This window comes from Corvus moneduloides, chromosome 5, assembly GCF_009650955.1.
Source record: "Corvus moneduloides isolate bCorMon1 chromosome 5, bCorMon1.pri, whole genome shotgun sequence".
NCBI lineage: Eukaryota > Metazoa > Chordata > Aves > Passeriformes > Corvidae > Corvus > Corvus moneduloides.
Genome location: NC_045480.1, coordinates 9,465,628 through 9,482,436, shown reverse-complemented (window position 1 = coordinate 9,482,436; position 16,809 = coordinate 9,465,628). Strand labels below are relative to the sequence as shown.

At 37.4% G+C, this 16,809-nt stretch overlaps 1 protein-coding gene across 8 annotated transcripts in view; it reads right to left on the bottom strand.

Moving 5' to 3' along the window:
* Positions 1-16,809, bottom strand: part of RGS12 (regulator of G protein signaling 12) — a 90,770-nt gene that overhangs the window by 27,173 nt on the left and 46,788 nt on the right. For all 8 annotated transcript variants that reach the window (XM_032108014.1, XM_032108006.1, XM_032108008.1 and 5 more), the window contains 6 exons: positions 13,503-13,672; positions 10,347-10,439; positions 9,091-9,234; positions 4,140-4,319; positions 2,740-2,893; positions 1,412-1,488 (listed from right to left, as the gene is read on the bottom strand). In XM_032108014.1, coding sequence (XP_031963905.1) covers positions 1,412-1,488; positions 2,740-2,893; positions 4,140-4,319; positions 9,091-9,234; positions 10,347-10,439; positions 13,503-13,672 — 818 coding nt within the window. The remainder of the gene's footprint in view (positions 1-1,411; positions 1,489-2,739; positions 2,894-4,139; positions 4,320-9,090; positions 9,235-10,346; positions 10,440-13,502; positions 13,673-16,809) is intronic.

The following is a 16,809-nucleotide window of genomic DNA, read 5'->3' as shown; positions in this document are numbered from 1 at the left end:
TAAACATCCAAATAGTTAAATGCCTGTGCTCAATAATGTCCTGCTGATGTAAAAATTACCATCAACACACTATGAATCAACATTTAAGTGAGGAGCAATGCCTTTAAATATCAGGTTTCTCAATCTTTCCTCTCAAAATTTCCTCTTTTAACATAATCTGAATTCTATGCACAAATACACCACTGAGAAATTAAAATTTTAAAATTATTTGCTTTGTGACCATTAATTGTTTTTATTAAAGGGAACTAGAACTACGATGTTATGGGCTAGTCACTAACCTTTATTCTAGAGTAACAGTAGAATAGAAACACTACTACTAAATATAAAAAGTATCTTTGAAAACTTAACAAAAGTCTCACTTGTAACTTAAAAGGACACTAAAAATACTGGTTTTGTCAGCCTTCTAGGGTACTCATCATGCTTTTTAACTTGGTGCTTCTCATTCAAATCACAGTAACTTTCTGACTTAAATCAAGTGGGAGTGGGAGAGAAATGAGGGGTTGTTGCTTTAGGAAGGCTTTCCATTTTCTATTTCTTAAGCCAAGACTTTTCTGCAACAGAAATAAACATGACTTCATCATGCTTGTTTCTCTGATCAATATTTTTAGCATAGGCAAAATTACACAGTTATCAGTTAGTAATTAATTACACAGAATCTAGTCAATTAGAGGGATATCAAAAGCACAAACAATTTTAAAATTTCCTTTTTTAGATTCTTCCTCCATATCAACATAGCTAAAATAAACTAATACATCTATGCTTTATAAATACTGTTTTAATTTTGCATCTCACTAGTTTTACACAGTGAAGGTAGAACTTGTTGGTTAGAAATCACAGTGTCTTCACTTATTTTATTAGTGTGACAAAGTGTTTGCAACAAAATTCCCTACTTCTCAGATTTTTAGGACCAAGTTAAGTCATAATGACAAGAACACACAACTTTAAAAGAAATAAACAGAGAAGAAGCACGACAGACACTGGCACAACAAAAATCAACCTAATTCAACTTGCATCCCCCTTAATGCATAGGCCAAGAAGAGGGAAAGCTTTAACTTGTGGTTGTTCAAAACAGATTCTCCCTCTGGTAGGTGGAACACACTGTTTTTAAAGAGCTATAGTCTTTAAAAGGAAAACTTTATTCTGGTAGTTCACTGGTGCCTGAAGTTAAGACAGACAAGATGCAAAGAATATCTTTCTGTTACAAGGATAAAATAGGAACTAATATATGAATGCAACCTCTATTACATTTCTAACACTCTAAAATTGCTTAGTATTACATCTTGTGCTCCAGCTTTATCACTTAAAGACCCCTTCCCAAGGCGTTACATCAAACATCACACATCTTAGAAAATCAGTAATTCACTTTTTTAATCTGTTCCCCACTTGCTCATTAGTAAGAGGCAGCCATTACCAAGTCAAGACTAGCAGTGGATGACATGGAGCCTTGTGATTCCCGTCTGTATGACAATCCATTGGACTGAAAAGAATCTGTTTGTGGAAAGAATCAGCAATCAATAAGGAGGCTTATTTTATTATTTATTATAATACAGAAAACTATTTCAAATATTAGCTTCTCCAGTCATAAATTTTTCTTTTTTCATTAAAAGGAAAAAAAACACCTTTGTACTGTGCATGGAAGCATGGAAATCAAAGCAACTCTTGGTCAAGTATTTCTTGGTTATGCAGCCCTTGAATAAACCCACTTGTTTTTATATTAAAAAAGAAAAATATAATCCCTTTTATTAAAAAAACTTAGTTTAGTTAATTAGATCTAACAAGATTTCAATATTTCACCTTAAAAATTATTCTACCTCTTCGGATATTTTGAAGGGAAATACATCTTTTTAAAAGCGCAAGTATGGTGTTAGAAAACTAAAATCTGAGACAACTACTAGTCACTTTCAGAAGTTTGAGCCTATAATCTCAGTAAATGCCTCTGATGTCTTTTCACGTATGAATATACTAAGAGCACTCAAAGTATCCCAATGATCAAAGATATCTTGTAGGTCTGGGCATTTACCAGAAACAAAAACTACAGTAACAAATATGGACCAAAGTTGCTACTTCACTGGAATTTCTTCATTATTTTTAACTCAATAGAATAATTTACAGCAGAACTTTCATCTCCTCTAGAGGCCATGTACAGGTGCTTTCACAAGGGAACTCTTCCCTAAATTCTCAAACACAATTAAGTAACAAAACAGCAGGTTACAAGGGCTTTCACACCTCTGACTCTCCTTTTTTCATTTTAGTCAGGGAAGGTGAAAACAGATGGTGACTCTGTTCAAAAGCGAACATACCTGTGTGTTACTGATAAAAGAAAGAAAGTAGGATAACACAGATGGAGGAATTTTTAAATAGCCGTAACTATAGCACTATTTGCTGTACTGCTCCTGGACTTCTCTGTAAAGATTTGAAATTATCTTTCTACAAAAATAGTAGCTCTCTTATTGAAAAAGCAATTACCAGCACACAGAAAGGCAGAATGTGCCAAAAAGTAGGAAAAAAGTCTTTTGGAAGTTGGTAAAAACAGATCTAAATATTGTCATAATTTCATCTGTTCACTTGTACGTCTTCCACAAAACTGCAGCAATACTAGCCACGCTGTGGCCTTCTGACTTGACAGTTCTTTTCCTCTGCCGCTCCCAAGAATGCACTCAGATAGCAACTAATCATGGTAAGACTAATCACATCTACTGCTGAAACAACCTTGAAACAAAGTGGAATGTGAACACTCACCGTTTGGATAATCACCATTTTCTCTTCTCTTCTGTGATTTTCCCAAACTCTTACTTCTTGACCATGAGAAGAATGTTCCCCTTTTTTTCTTCTCCGTGTCCTCCTCTCCTGACTCTTCATTTAAAGATCTTCCTGACTTTGATTTACCACTTAGCTATCACCAAAACACAATTAAATCACTGGTTGGATCACAGTTGTGAGTATATTGTCTAAAATAAACCTTCCCACACTTCTTCCTAAAACAAGAGTGTGATGGCCAGGTTAGCTGCCTTCTTTATCCCACGCACAAGTGTCTGTGCCAACCAGCATTCCTCCCAGTAGCAATCAAAAAAACCCAAAAAACCTCACCAGTGGCAACAAAAAGAAATACATAGATGGAAATGTGCTACTTGGTAGGGAATACAAAACAGTAGCTGGAAATGAGCCATGGAGAGCTCCAGCAAATATGAAAGAACTGTCCCCAGCTCACCAGTAACGCCTAAGTTAATGTGGAAAGGCCATTTGCCTCGCTTTTAAAACACTGAATTTCACTTTGGTATTTTTCCTAGGTTAGGCTTGAACATGAACAGCTTTTAAAGACAATGACAAAGAACTGTTTAGCATTTACAAGTATAATCAAGTATTTATTAGAGTTGAAGAATACATATGTCAGGAATGTTTGATATTAAACTAAACTTGCTTTTAACAAGGTAGTACTCTTGTTAGATTATTAGACTATTCCTTAAAATGCCACTTTTTAAAGGTTCCTAGTCATAAAAATACATAGTGACAGATGGGGTAATCTGTAGTGACTGACATGAAAAACGAAAAGTTATAATTTACCCATACAGTTATGTAATGCTATGGTGGTATTATCTACAAGAAGAAAAAAATAAACCCTAAATAATGTCAGGAGATCAGTCAGTAAGACTACTGGTCTAATTTTTAAGCAACTGTACTAATTTAACACAGAATTATCTTAGTTTAGTAGAAGCTAAGAAATTAAAAAAGCCCTCTGCAAAAATGAGTTCGTTTAGGTTAAGTCTTCTCCAAAACTTCTGATAAAATGTCTGCTCTCAACAAAGGTTAAATTATCACATCTTAACTCCCATGTTCAACCTAAATAAGCTTCTGAACTGGCACATTAAAATAACTCTTACTTTTTATTTGTACACATTTATTTAAATAATAATGAAGATTTAAAATTATATTCAGAGAGTCAGTATCTAGGAAACTGATTCAAAGGCAAGGATAAAAAAAAAAGTCTTTTCCCGAATACATAAAAATATTGCAATTGTACTTGCCAGCATCTATAACCACACATTTTAATTTTATTTTATATATTATCTTTGATTTTCTAAAGAACTTGAAAAGCATTATTTAAAAACATGGTTTTCAGATAACAGGAATGCAAAGGTCACCTTTTTTGGTGTTGACATGTTGGACTTCTCTGAACTGACGCTGTGTTTGGAAGTGGGGCTGCTGGGAACACGCTGAGGATCAGGAAGAGGACGTCCTTCCACTTCAGCTAAGATGCATTCTTGGTAAAGGGGGGATTTGAGGAAGCGAGTATAGCTATCAAACTTCATCAAGTTAAATATCTGAAATTAAAACACAGTGGATAACGGTTACATGCGCTTCAGTAACACATCAAGAACATTAAGCTACTTTGCAACAGCCAACACCCACAAATTTTAGGACATTAGGTTGTAAACAGCATAGGTACGATTTTGTTTAGAGCTGGTTAATAAATACGCTGCACCCATTTAAAGTGAAACATAATTTGACCTATTCCCTTATTACAGGTTCAGAGAAAATGTTAGGATTTGTGCAAAGTGCAAGCTAAGATGCTGTAGAGTCTCGACAACACCATCCTCTTTTACAGTATTGATGCCATTCTATGTGGAACATTTAAAACATTTTCAGAGGTTATTACACTAACACTGTATGTGACAGGATCAAGTTATACAAGTGTGTTTTAAGGTAGCTGTGAACAAGAAAAGTTTATATTCTAAAACACACAAATATGATATAATCACAATATGCGATAGTACACTATGATACAAGACACACAAAGTTAATTGCTGATGTGAGGAGAAGCTGAGAGTCCTTTACAGTATATATAATCTTCACAGAATCATAGAATCATTTAGGCTGGCAAAGACCTCTAAGATCATCGAATCCAACCATTAACCCAGAACTGCCAAGTCCACCACTAAGCCATGGTCACGTGCTCAATCATAAGGAAAAAAAACCATCGGTATCTTTGGACAATTCAATAATCAAGATGCTATAAATCTTGAAAGAGAACAGTTTACATTAAATGACCAACATTTATCTTTATCCACAGAGGAAGAAAGCAGCTCTTTACGAGGCCTGAAGCAAATATCTGAGGCTGATTTAACCAAAGCTAAATTTATGAAAGTGAAGAAGAGTTTTTTCTTAAATGCTAAATAATGTTTGAATTTTTTGTTCCATTTTTGCAACCCTGCTGTTTTAAGTAAATCCATACTTTTACTTCTATATCTTCTGCCATGATTCACTTGATCTGAAAAAACAGTTTGAATGGCTGCTTCTCTGGACATGACAAATTCCCCACAAGCAAAGGAAGGTATGCACCGCCGAACCAGTTATGGTATTTGTTGCTGCCTGCTCCGAGGTCACCCTTCCCCCTCCCCAAGACAAGCCAGGACTTGCCTTTGCCATGTGCTCTGAACTCCTTTGTTCCAAGCGTGGGCAAAACCAAACCTAACTCAAACTCTTTAGCAGTGTCTGATTGGCCGGTCACCCCGGGTCCGCCCCTAGTCCTCCCCTTTCCCCTTCTCTGAATAAAAGAAGGGCCTGAGAGGGGACCTGCCCTCTTGGACTTTGCAATCCTTCTGCAAACATCTGCGTCTCTGTCTCTGTTTGAAAGCTTCTAATTGCAGCAATTAGGCAAACCAAAAGCTATATTTCTCCCTCTTTGCTTCTGCTGGTGGTATCAGCTTTGCAGCTACCATTTGCCACTTTCAGAGCTACTGAAATGCTGGATTGCCCGTGCTACCTCTCTAGGCTGCCCGAGGCTTTCTGAGGCATTGAACTACGAGCCTAGCCGGTAAAAGCTGTGAGTATTCCCTCAGGTATTCCCAGAAGTATAAAGGAAAGTCCATCACTGAGACAGAGTGGTCCATTTGCAGATCAAAATCATGTTTAAGGTTGTGCAGAGATGCCCTTCTCAACTGGCTTTAGCCCAAAACTTACCTTGGAAACAGCAAGATAAAGCAGAGAGAACTTGGTCTTGCAGAGTCACAGAAACCTAAATCAAACTGAATGCCAACTTCCATGTTCTTGCCTTTCTCCTCTGTACACTTCCATTCCTGCTTAGGTGCTGCCTGTCATCTTTGTTGGGCCTTCTAATGCACTGTTTTCCACGTGGTAAGCGATGGAAAAATACTTTCGTACATGTTAGCTTTGACAGCTTAACATGATTAAATGGCTCAGTGCAAAGTCCAATGTGCCCTCAAGGCCATGACAAAGAGACAATCTAGTACCAAAGATTTCTCACTTGAAACCTTGCTCACAAAGGGGAACATCTCTCTCACACCATCCTTCTCTGACCACAGGTACACTGGCAAAATTGAAAAAGACAACAAATTTCAGAGCACATGTAATCCTTAGGCCAAGTCTCAACAGACTATTGAGTGTACACAACACACACAGCTTTGAAACAATTCTTGAGTTCTGTTGAGCTCAAAGAATACTGTGGTGTATTGCCAAAACAGTGTAAAATACAGAGGGGCAATTAAAAGAAATCAAAATGCCTCAGTGTCAAGGACTCACAGAAGCACCACTGATACAAGATTACTGGGAGAAAATGCTAAGTATAGCCTGCAGGCTCCAACACAGATGCAAAACCCAAGCTAACTGAAAAATACAAAATATTTCACCTGTCCTTGAGCTTTTTAAGAAAATGAAACTTAAAAGGTTACACTCTTCAACAAATCACAGTACTTTCAACTGAATGCATTTTGTGCCCCAAAATGTAAGACATGATTCTATGGCACAGCTTACACTAATACATTAAACTTAACACAGCATCAGGATGAAAACAAAGCTTTACACAGTTGCCCATCACAGAGTCTAGCGCCATTAAGAAGATAAAATAGTTATTCCATGCTAGGCAGGAAGAATAAAGGAAAAAATTGCAGGGAAGTAAGAGACACAAGAAAAGTTATAGCAGAGATGCAGTCTGCAAATTAAATATATTTAAAACAGCAAAAGAATTACAACCTTTTAACTTTGCTGGACAAAGTGATGAGAGCGTAACTAATTTACCTTGAGCTGATTATCATCTGTCCTACTATGTTTCTAGCTCACAGTACATCCATGATTTCCTATATTTAGCATTATTATCATATTTACATGTCTTAATGACTTCTGCTTATTTGGAAAAGGCTAGTAGATGATAGTTCTTGTTCTTACAAATGAGAAAAGTATCTTTTAAAAGCATAATTTGAAATTTACAGATAAACAAGAGTAGAAAAATTTACATCCATTATCAACTCTACATGAAGTACTTGATATTTTATTCTTATTTTAGTAGGTTCAAGTGACCTACACTGTCCTCCATCCACAATCAATCATAATGCTTCTTTGTATTCAATTTATAAAAAAGAACACCCCAACTAGCTATTTTGGCTGCATCCACACTGCCATTAAAACCTCTAACAACAAGATGAAAGACAAATTTCCCAGGATATGGACAGAAAGCAACTTCCAGGATTATTCCCAGCAGGCAGTGCTTGAGAGAGAACGGTCTGAAAGTGTTTCCAAGGCACTTTCCCACACACTTCTGCAACTCCTGTGCAGACTTACAGCAACACTCCCTATTCCCCAGCATCACAGTCATCCAACAACCACCACAGAGCAGCACCCTTGCACTCTGTGGTCAGTGTTCAAATCCAAAAAATCTTGTGAAAAACCACAAATGCAGAGCTTTTGCTTTTTTAAGGTTGTGGCACTGCCATGAGTTGAACTTTGAGAGTCTGTGGGTGTATGCAGTAACTACACAACCCACAGCTCTATGTTCTCAGGGTGGTGCCATCCACCAAGACCACAAACCGACCTCCTGCAGAACCACTCACTGAATCCAAGAAATTAAGGGCCATCGAGCAGCTGATTCCCCAGCGCTGACCTCAGCCAGGCAACACACCACCAGCACCTCAGACAGGCTCCCAGGCCACATCCTTCAGCAGAAGTAATTCTCATCCAGCTTCACCTCATTTTCCAGTGGAAGGAACGGGTCTGACTGAGGGATCTGACTGAGGCACTGACAATTTGAGATAAGCAGATCAGGCACAGACAGGCCTTGTGGCTGGGACTGGACCCAGAGCAGGACTTCTCACGAGCATTATGAGCCCTCCAACTAAGGATACAGCATTTCCAAAGGGAGAAAACCTGCATCAGCCCTGTCACCTGACTCATTGGGACTCCTTGTACTCCACAAAACAAATGGGAGAGGATGTGGAGGAATTCAGGCATAGTCTCCACAACACCAGGATGACAAATGCATGAAAAAATGTCTGGGAAGCTGGTGACTGGTAATTCCCACAGAAGGCTCATCTTAGGAGGTGTATAAGGAATAGCTATAATGCTGGAAGCTGCCAGACCAGCAGTCAGACCTACCTTTCTATCTCCACTTTGCAGGAGGACAATACTATACCCAGCTGCTCATATTGACCAAAAGCATGCGGTCTGAGATTATGTCCTAAGATTGTGACCTGGTTCATTAAAGCTATGGCCTTGATTTCAAAATTATGATCTCAAAATTACTTCTACTAATAAACTGTTAGGGTGGAAGAGTTACCAAAGAGATGACTTAGGAGAAAAAATTAGAAACTTAAATTCTACAGGAAATGTAAAGTGTATGCTGTTGTTGCATAACTGTTCTGAATATCCGTAATTATTTAAAATACATCCACTTCAGAGGTCTTCAGACTCCAACAGTTTTAAAATCTCTTTGCCTGATAGTAGTATTAAAGCATAAAAGAAGAACTCCTTTAATACAACTGACATTTTAAAAACCAAAAGTAGACACTATTTGTGCACTCAACTTCCACTAAAGAAAACCAGCCATATGCCAACACTCTATGCAATGGTGCTGCAATACATAGACTTATTTACTCGCACTAAACCCTCATTTCAGTAACAGTACTTCTCAGATTATTTTTTAGTTATATGACAATTTTCTACACACAACAGAAAAACAGTCAAGCAGCCTTTTTTCTATTCTTCTAACAGAATCTAAGGTATACAGCATGTGAAACTATTTATATAGATTATAAAGGAAACGATAACAGACGTACACAGAGCATTCATGTTTACTACAATTACCTGAAGCTGTTGTTCCTTGAACATATCTGGATGGGGAGAATTGAGAATATCATCTGCCAACTGTGCCTGGCTGTCAATATTAACTGGGGTTGTAGCTTTGCTACACAAGAACTTACTGAAGATCTCCCGAGCTCTGTAAGAAAGCTACAGAAAAGAAATGTTAAATGTATGTTGATTTTAAAACTGTATTTTTAGCTAAGCATTTCTTACACTGATATATTTCACCCAAAAATAGATAGCCACAATTCTTTAATATATGTATTCTTCATAAGTCAGCTTTTGTTAGTTTTAGGCACATAAATAGAGTTTTTCCTTTAAAATTAGAAATATTCATCAACTATTTCTTAAGCAGTAAATGTTGTCCTCCAAATAAAAATTAAAATAATCAAGCAGTGAAGCACAGCAAGTATTTTTTAAAAAGGAAAGTAGATTTTTTTAGATTTTAGACCTTTTATATAAGTTACTATTTACATAAATCCTCTAAGATTCAATTTCTAGAAGTGAGAAAAAAGTAAATATATATATGAATGTTTACAGTCACAATCACTCATTTTTAACTTGTTTACTCTGAAACACCCACATCACAAAAATAATGAAAAACCCACCAAGCTGAGCCCACAGCCCTTAAGGGTGGTGTTCAGAAAATACATTGTTTGAAGACAGAAGAAAGTAGGAGAAAAAAACCTCATTAGTAGACAAAGGAGTTAAGAGAGACTTGGAAGATTAAACTGTTTCCACCACATAAACCTGACTAGATTTGGCTGTGGTGTAGACAGAAGTGTTGCCAACCTGTACAAAGCTCAATATTCACCCAAACTGCCTGACCAATTCCCTCAAAAGAATGAGATGGAGATTCTCATAATTTGTGAACAAACGTGAGAGCACTACACTTAGAGCAGCAGATAATCTAAGTTACTTAGAAACACAATCTTGGTTGGTGGAGGCAGTCTACCTAAAAGAGTGTAAGAGGCCTCTCCTTGACACGTTCAATTAACTTGCTCTGCACTTCCATGCACTGGGCTACCACTGCTGGCCATTTCCAACATCCAGGATACCTTACCTCATTCTTACAGAGCTTCCTCTGCACTCTGCTGCAGTTCAAATACACCCAGCATCTTAAATTTAGGTCATCCAACCCTATTTTAGTGACGTCACAGTATGAAGACCAAGCACAGCTCCATTAATTTCTATAACCTGGAAGGAGTAATAATTTTTGAAGAAGCAATGCAATGTACTGGAATACAACATTGACTTACCTCTTTTTTATCGTGTGCAGGTACATGGTTAAAATATTCACAGGCCTGCCAAAACAAAATATTTTCTTCACTAAATTCTTTCCGTAGAAATTCCTAGGGGGAAAAAAAGCAAATAAATAAATGTCTCAAAGAAAAGTCACTTGCCAGCTTAAACAACATATTTATAATGCTCAGAAAGTTTGCAAAAAGGTAACTTTTCAATCAGTCTCACAGTCCAGTTTTCTTCTACAGTAAAAATCAATGTATGTCCAATACATATGTAGTGCTTCCCCTCTTTCTCGTGTTTTTTAAATGTATATAACTGAGAAGAATCCATCAAGTTACAATCAAATCATTTGCAAGTACAAAGTTTGAAATGTCATGCTAAGTAGTGCATAAACTAGTGAGTAAACTTTTAATAAAAATTTAAATAATTTATAAACTACATTTAAAAATGACACTGTAAACTGTCTTTAATTGCAGTTCCACTGGTAACAGAGCAGATGTTTATCAAGCAATGCCCATAATCAGTTCTGGATTCATTACGGTATCTCTCTGCATCACATAGCAACTACAAAAGAAAAATCTTTTATCAGTGTACGCTGATGTGGTTGCATGGTATCTCTTTGGAAAATACTCACTAAGAGGAAAAAAATATATCTCCCAGTACAATACACAATAATCAGGACATTTATATTACAGGATTCTAAAGTCCAAATGAAGACTGGTACCAATTCAGTTGGAAAACTCTACAAGCACAAACTGTCCCATATTCAAATCTGTATAATTCAATATTCTCTCTGCATCTTAAAAGCATTTTAACCATCAGGGGAAAAATAAAGATATAAAAAAATAATTTGATCCACCACAACCTTTACTCAGTTGTCACATGGTGTATCACTGAAGCTTCCTTACAATACAAGGCAGCCTCAGAAAGCTGTGTAAGAAGAACCTCCACAGAAATAAACTTTAGCTTATTTGTGCTTTTCAGATTTACATAGAGTTTAGGGAGTCCAGCTGTAAGAAAGCAATTGAGATAAACCAGCATACAGGGAATCTAAATGCCCAAGCAAGCTCTGAATTTAAAGCTCCTCAGAGGCATCAGCTGAGACACCAAACGCACAAAAGACAATCCAGAGAGTAGTCAGGGGACATTTCTGCATTTTACGTGTAATCACATATTAAAAGAGAATCAAATTAGTGAACAGGAACTGGAACAAAACTGCCTACTTCTCCCCTGGCACATTCCCTGTGAATCTAGAGTCCATCTCCCACTTGCTTCCTTGTGGCCACAGGATTTGGGCACAGCTGGCTGTCCAACAACACAGCTTCACCAGGAAGGCCAAGTGGTGCCCCAGCTGGAACATCAGGCTGCTCAGCAGTCACCCATGGCTGGGAAGCTGGAGAGGTTGGTCTGAATGCCTTCAGTGGGGGAACCTGCAAACAGCACTCTCACCTCCTGGCTGACTGCTCTAAGCAGCAGCTCTTATGCAAAGTGTGAGTATTTGGAAAACATGCAAAATCTCTCCTTCTTACAGAGTAATTCCTGCTCTGTGACAAAGCTGTCCTCAGGAAAGGCAGAGGCTGGATCACAAATGCACCAAGACACTTACTATGAAACCATGATTTAAATGCTGGTGCCTCAATGTTCTTGGATACTGGCAGCAATCTGTAACTGCACAGTGTTATGACAACCAGGTTGCAAATAAATCTAAGCAGTGGTTCTGGAAATCTCCTGGGCCTCAAGAAAATGGTGGTGCACACAATAAACTTTAACATTCCCTAATTGTTTTTTAAAGTGGGTATTTCTTTAACACATGCACTTTTGCAGTGTTTATAAAAAGAAGTTCTAATTAGAATAAAATGGGGGGAAAAGTAAAACTTTCAGAATATCTGAGGTTGGCTTTTGCTGAAATGAAAGTACCTTTCACCTTTTAATCTGAAAATTTATTAAAATGATATGAACTAGTTTTTATATTTTTAATGTAAGTTTTGAACTAACATGACAGTGAAAAATTAATGCAGCAATTTTCTAAGTGTACTGAACATTTACAAGTAATTAGAAAAGTCAACTGAGTTTTCAGTAGCAGGCACACAAATTATGTCATTTTTCAGACGGACTCTAATATCAGATCAGAATTTTTCCTTTCAGCCTGACAAGAAGTCTCAGTATTAAAGCAGAAATGCTAATAACTCTCAGGCTACTCTGCTAAACCAGAGAACATAATATCCAAGATGCATTATTTTGTTTTCCTCTTCTCTGTTTCCTCAAATAGATGTTCGCTGTAAATGTGGGGTTTTGGGTTCCCCTTACCAGTTAACATGAAAGTCTGTTTATTAACCATTGTGATATCTTAATACTTTTGTATCAAGCAAAAGAGTCTGAGTTACTGCAGATTCCAATAATCTACCTCTCCTACACCACAGGTTTCCTTATATTCTCATTGTGAAAATTACTTGGGCAGCACAAACTGTCCCTGTGTAACACATTCAGAATCAGCAACATACTCTCAGTGCAGCAAAGCAAAAGTATATACCCTCAGTTTCCTTGCATGCAAAATAGAGATGATGCTATTTACAGCTCCATAAATGTGCTGTGCAGAACAGTATTTATGTATTGCAAAGTATTTATGCTTTGCAAATACTCAACATCATTCCTTCATGTTGCAGCTTTAACCATACGCTACTCTTAGCTACCATAACTACTTCCAAAACGTATTTCTAAAAACCTTTTTCAGGAAAATAAGCCGCTCTATCATTGAAAAAAATCTTCTAGGTCGCTTCCAACGTTTCAGTGGAGATAGATGTGAATAATGACCCATTCTTAGGAAACTACCAAAAGTACTTCCTTCTTCTTGTACAAAGGCTACAAAACGGCATTTTACAAAATGGGGAAGCTTTCTGAAATGAAAAAGACAAAGCCAAATATAGCTTCCATTTTCACCTGAACTTCTGCTGTGCAGAAATGCATGGCAATCTGTACATTACTATGAACTCTTACTCAACTGTGAACCCGTGTAAACTCAGAAACATACTCATATAACAACTGAGCATGAGTGAACTCCTGTCTCTTGTCCTGTGCATGGATAGCATCAAGAAAATACAAGAAAATACAGGAAAATTACTGTGGCAGTATCGGGTATTTTGGAAAGCCTCTTGCTGTCCCTCAAAACTTACCGAAAAATATTTAACACCAACAGAATCCTGAAGAAGACGCTCAAAGGAAACAGCCCAGCTTGCAACTCTCCTTTCTCGCAGTCGCCGGCAGCTCTGCACACTGGGAAGGCTGGCATTGCTGCTGAGGCTGTTTTCACTGATGCAGTCCTTCAATTCAGCGCTATTCAGCTCTGTTAATAAAGGAAATTAAATCTGTCAACAAAGTAGTAGTCACTTTTACTCTTCAACATTGTTTACTTATCACACCTCCTGCTCAAGCTCACAGTGGTGCAGGTATCTAAATATCCCTCTCCATTTTTATTAAGAGCACCTGCATAGAAAAAAAACACCCCAAACACCGCTCAAGTTTCTTCTGTTCTACTGCAAAGAAAATTAAATGAGTGTCTTAAAAGCAGTCCTCTGACAGAAGCAAAAGGGGCAGGCCCAAAACAAAATCTTTTTTATTGTTCCACAAAATAAAACACATTTTCCTGTTGATATTTCTCACCCTACGGACTGCACACCTTCATAAGATTACCCAAGGTAAGTTGATGTTCAAGAACCCACCGTTCACCAGAATGTGGGCAAAAACCTACTTGGTGATAGGAGACAGCAAAATTTCATACACACTTCAACTGGTAGAGACAGAAAATCTGTGAAATTTTACATGGAAATACAAGATTCCTGTTTATACTGAAAATTTAGGAAAGGAGTCAATTGTGGAAAAGAACATTAAGGAAAATGAGCTAGTAAGGGACGCCTTCCTCACCCACAGGAAATAGAGGCATCAAACCATAGATCCTCAATTTATCATGGTTTCTGATAAAAATAGGGATCCCTTCCAGATTCCAGCCAACATAATGGAATCATCTAGAAACTTCAAGATGAGAAATTACCAGATTCTTTAGATCTTGAAAAAACAGAAGTGATTTTGTATTCTGAAAAACAAATTACCAAGAACCCACAGAGAATTCAGGGAAACACAAAAAACTCCTTGTGTAGCAGCCTAACAATTTCAAGTATTAACCCCAGATCATCTTTGTCACATGTTAGTAAATGAAATATGCACACCCAAAAAATCTCAAAGTGACCATTTGTTCACAGAAGTAGAAAGGGGAAAGAAATGGCTGCTCTAAGTAAGAGAAGGAACTGCTTACAATAGGGTTCTATTCACTCACAGATTTGTCATTTACTTCTTGCACACCCTTTTGTAGAATGGTCCTTCCACCACCTCCCAGTGTACACAAATGTAAAACTGGCAATGCTGAACTCACAGCTATACACTTCACAGAGGTGATAGAAGGTTTAATTCATTGTGAAGACACAACTAAAGCCTGAGCTACCTAGTCTGATCTCCCTGCTTCAAGCAGGACGTGTTGCACATAGAAAGATGCCAAACTGAGTGAGATTCTGTGATGAAGGGACGAAAAAAATCACAGACATTCAATTATTTGAAAAATTTGAAGTAACAGATGTGAGAAAATAATACCCTCAAATTAAATAGATAGTATATTCATCAATTTTATGCCAAATGAAAAAGTATGTAGCTCACTAGGAATGCAATCTGTTTGAGAAAACTGAATTCACAACCAGTCAGAAATGGACTACGCTTCACAGGGACGTTTTTATGATTTTCCTCAGTTAATCACTTGGACTAACTAAAGAAATGAGTAATTTCACCAAAAATACCCTACTTTATGAGGTACCCCAGGGTCTCCTTTTATGTTAGAAGTATTTGAAAGCACTTTGCACTTCTAAACTTCACATTACAAAACACTGCTGTTCCTCCCTGGAAGTAAGAGCTTTGGAAAAAGGCACCATTCAAAAACTGCTATAAGCATAGGAAAAAGTTATGAAGATAGTTGTAAAGACAAGAAAAAAAATTTTCTTAAAGTTCTGAAACTTCATTTTAAAATTTATTTTTAGCTCAGAAATACTCACTAAGATGTAATAGTTAACTACTCTGAGTTTCTGTAAGTAAAGCTATCTTTTAAGACAAAAATAAAACAAGTAAGACAAAGACACAGAAAAAGATTAGGGAAAAACAAAATGTAACTGTATTTTCAACAAGGATAATACTTAAGGAAACTAGTAACAAAACAGGTATATACATCATTTTCTTTGCCTAATGACCATATTAATCAAAGCTAATTGCAAACATTCAGCAAATAATGCCAAATTTTCTTACAGAAATATTCACTTTTTCCTTTAAAACGTATCTAAGAGCATAACCAAGTCAACTGTTAACTTCATTAGAGAATACCTGTCACCACAGTGAAACTATTGTGAAAGAAGCTAATGTGAATCTGAAGAGAATGATATCTAAATTTATTATCTGAAGTATTTTGCTTTAACTCTGCAGGTGGATATGTTCTATTTTACAGTCCAGGATACAAACAGACACCCACTTCTTGATAGATCTGGAACAGTTTCAGATACTGCCTCACTCCTGGAGGGTTCAATCCCCAGTGTTCTCCAGTGATGAACGATGAAAATTTCCTTGTTCCTTTCAGGCGGAGTCAGAAAGCCAAACTCATCCCACATACCAAACCCCTGAAACCTACTTGACTGACAGAGAGAAATTAGGGAGCAGGCACACCAAGAGCACAACTCTCAGTCCTGGAGTCACAGTGCCTTAGGACTCAGAAGGAATTGGGAAGTGGCAGGCACAGCAATCATCAGCCAGTCAGCCTCACCTCCCTCCCAGTGGCAGGCATTCAATTTCCCTATGGCAGCAGGGAAACCAAGCTGCAATTACAGCCTCCAGTGTTTACACCAGTGGTAACTGCTAACTACCTTTAATTGCTACCAGCTGCCTGCTCTCTCCAGCTCCTCAGAGTTACACTCCTCTAAACTACTGGGTTCTCCCTCGTCTGATACGCTGCTGACTCTGGAGATCCCATGAAAACAAATGAACCAAAATAAGACTCTATTTCCAACAACCAAAGAGCTACTGGCACAGGTTCTCCAATGTGTTAACACAGTATTAAGGGATTACTCATTCCCAGTAAACTGTCTGTTCTGCTAGATTTAATTTAGGTAATGCAGATTTTTTTCAAAAAGAACCATTATAATTTATACTTAACCCTGACACAGCTTTGGTTTCCCTTAATGAAAAAATTCAGTCAGTTTGCTTTTAAAATCTGTAGAGCTTTCTGCTGTGGCACCTGTCAACCTGAAAACAATACAGACCAAGGTTGTTTCCCAGAAAAGGCTTGGTTATTCTAGTTTCTTTTACCACCCAGATCATCAGTTGCAATTTAAACAGTTACAGCCTAGTGCAGATATACCATTTAGAACCAGAGAAAAAGTCAGATGGAAGGAAAAA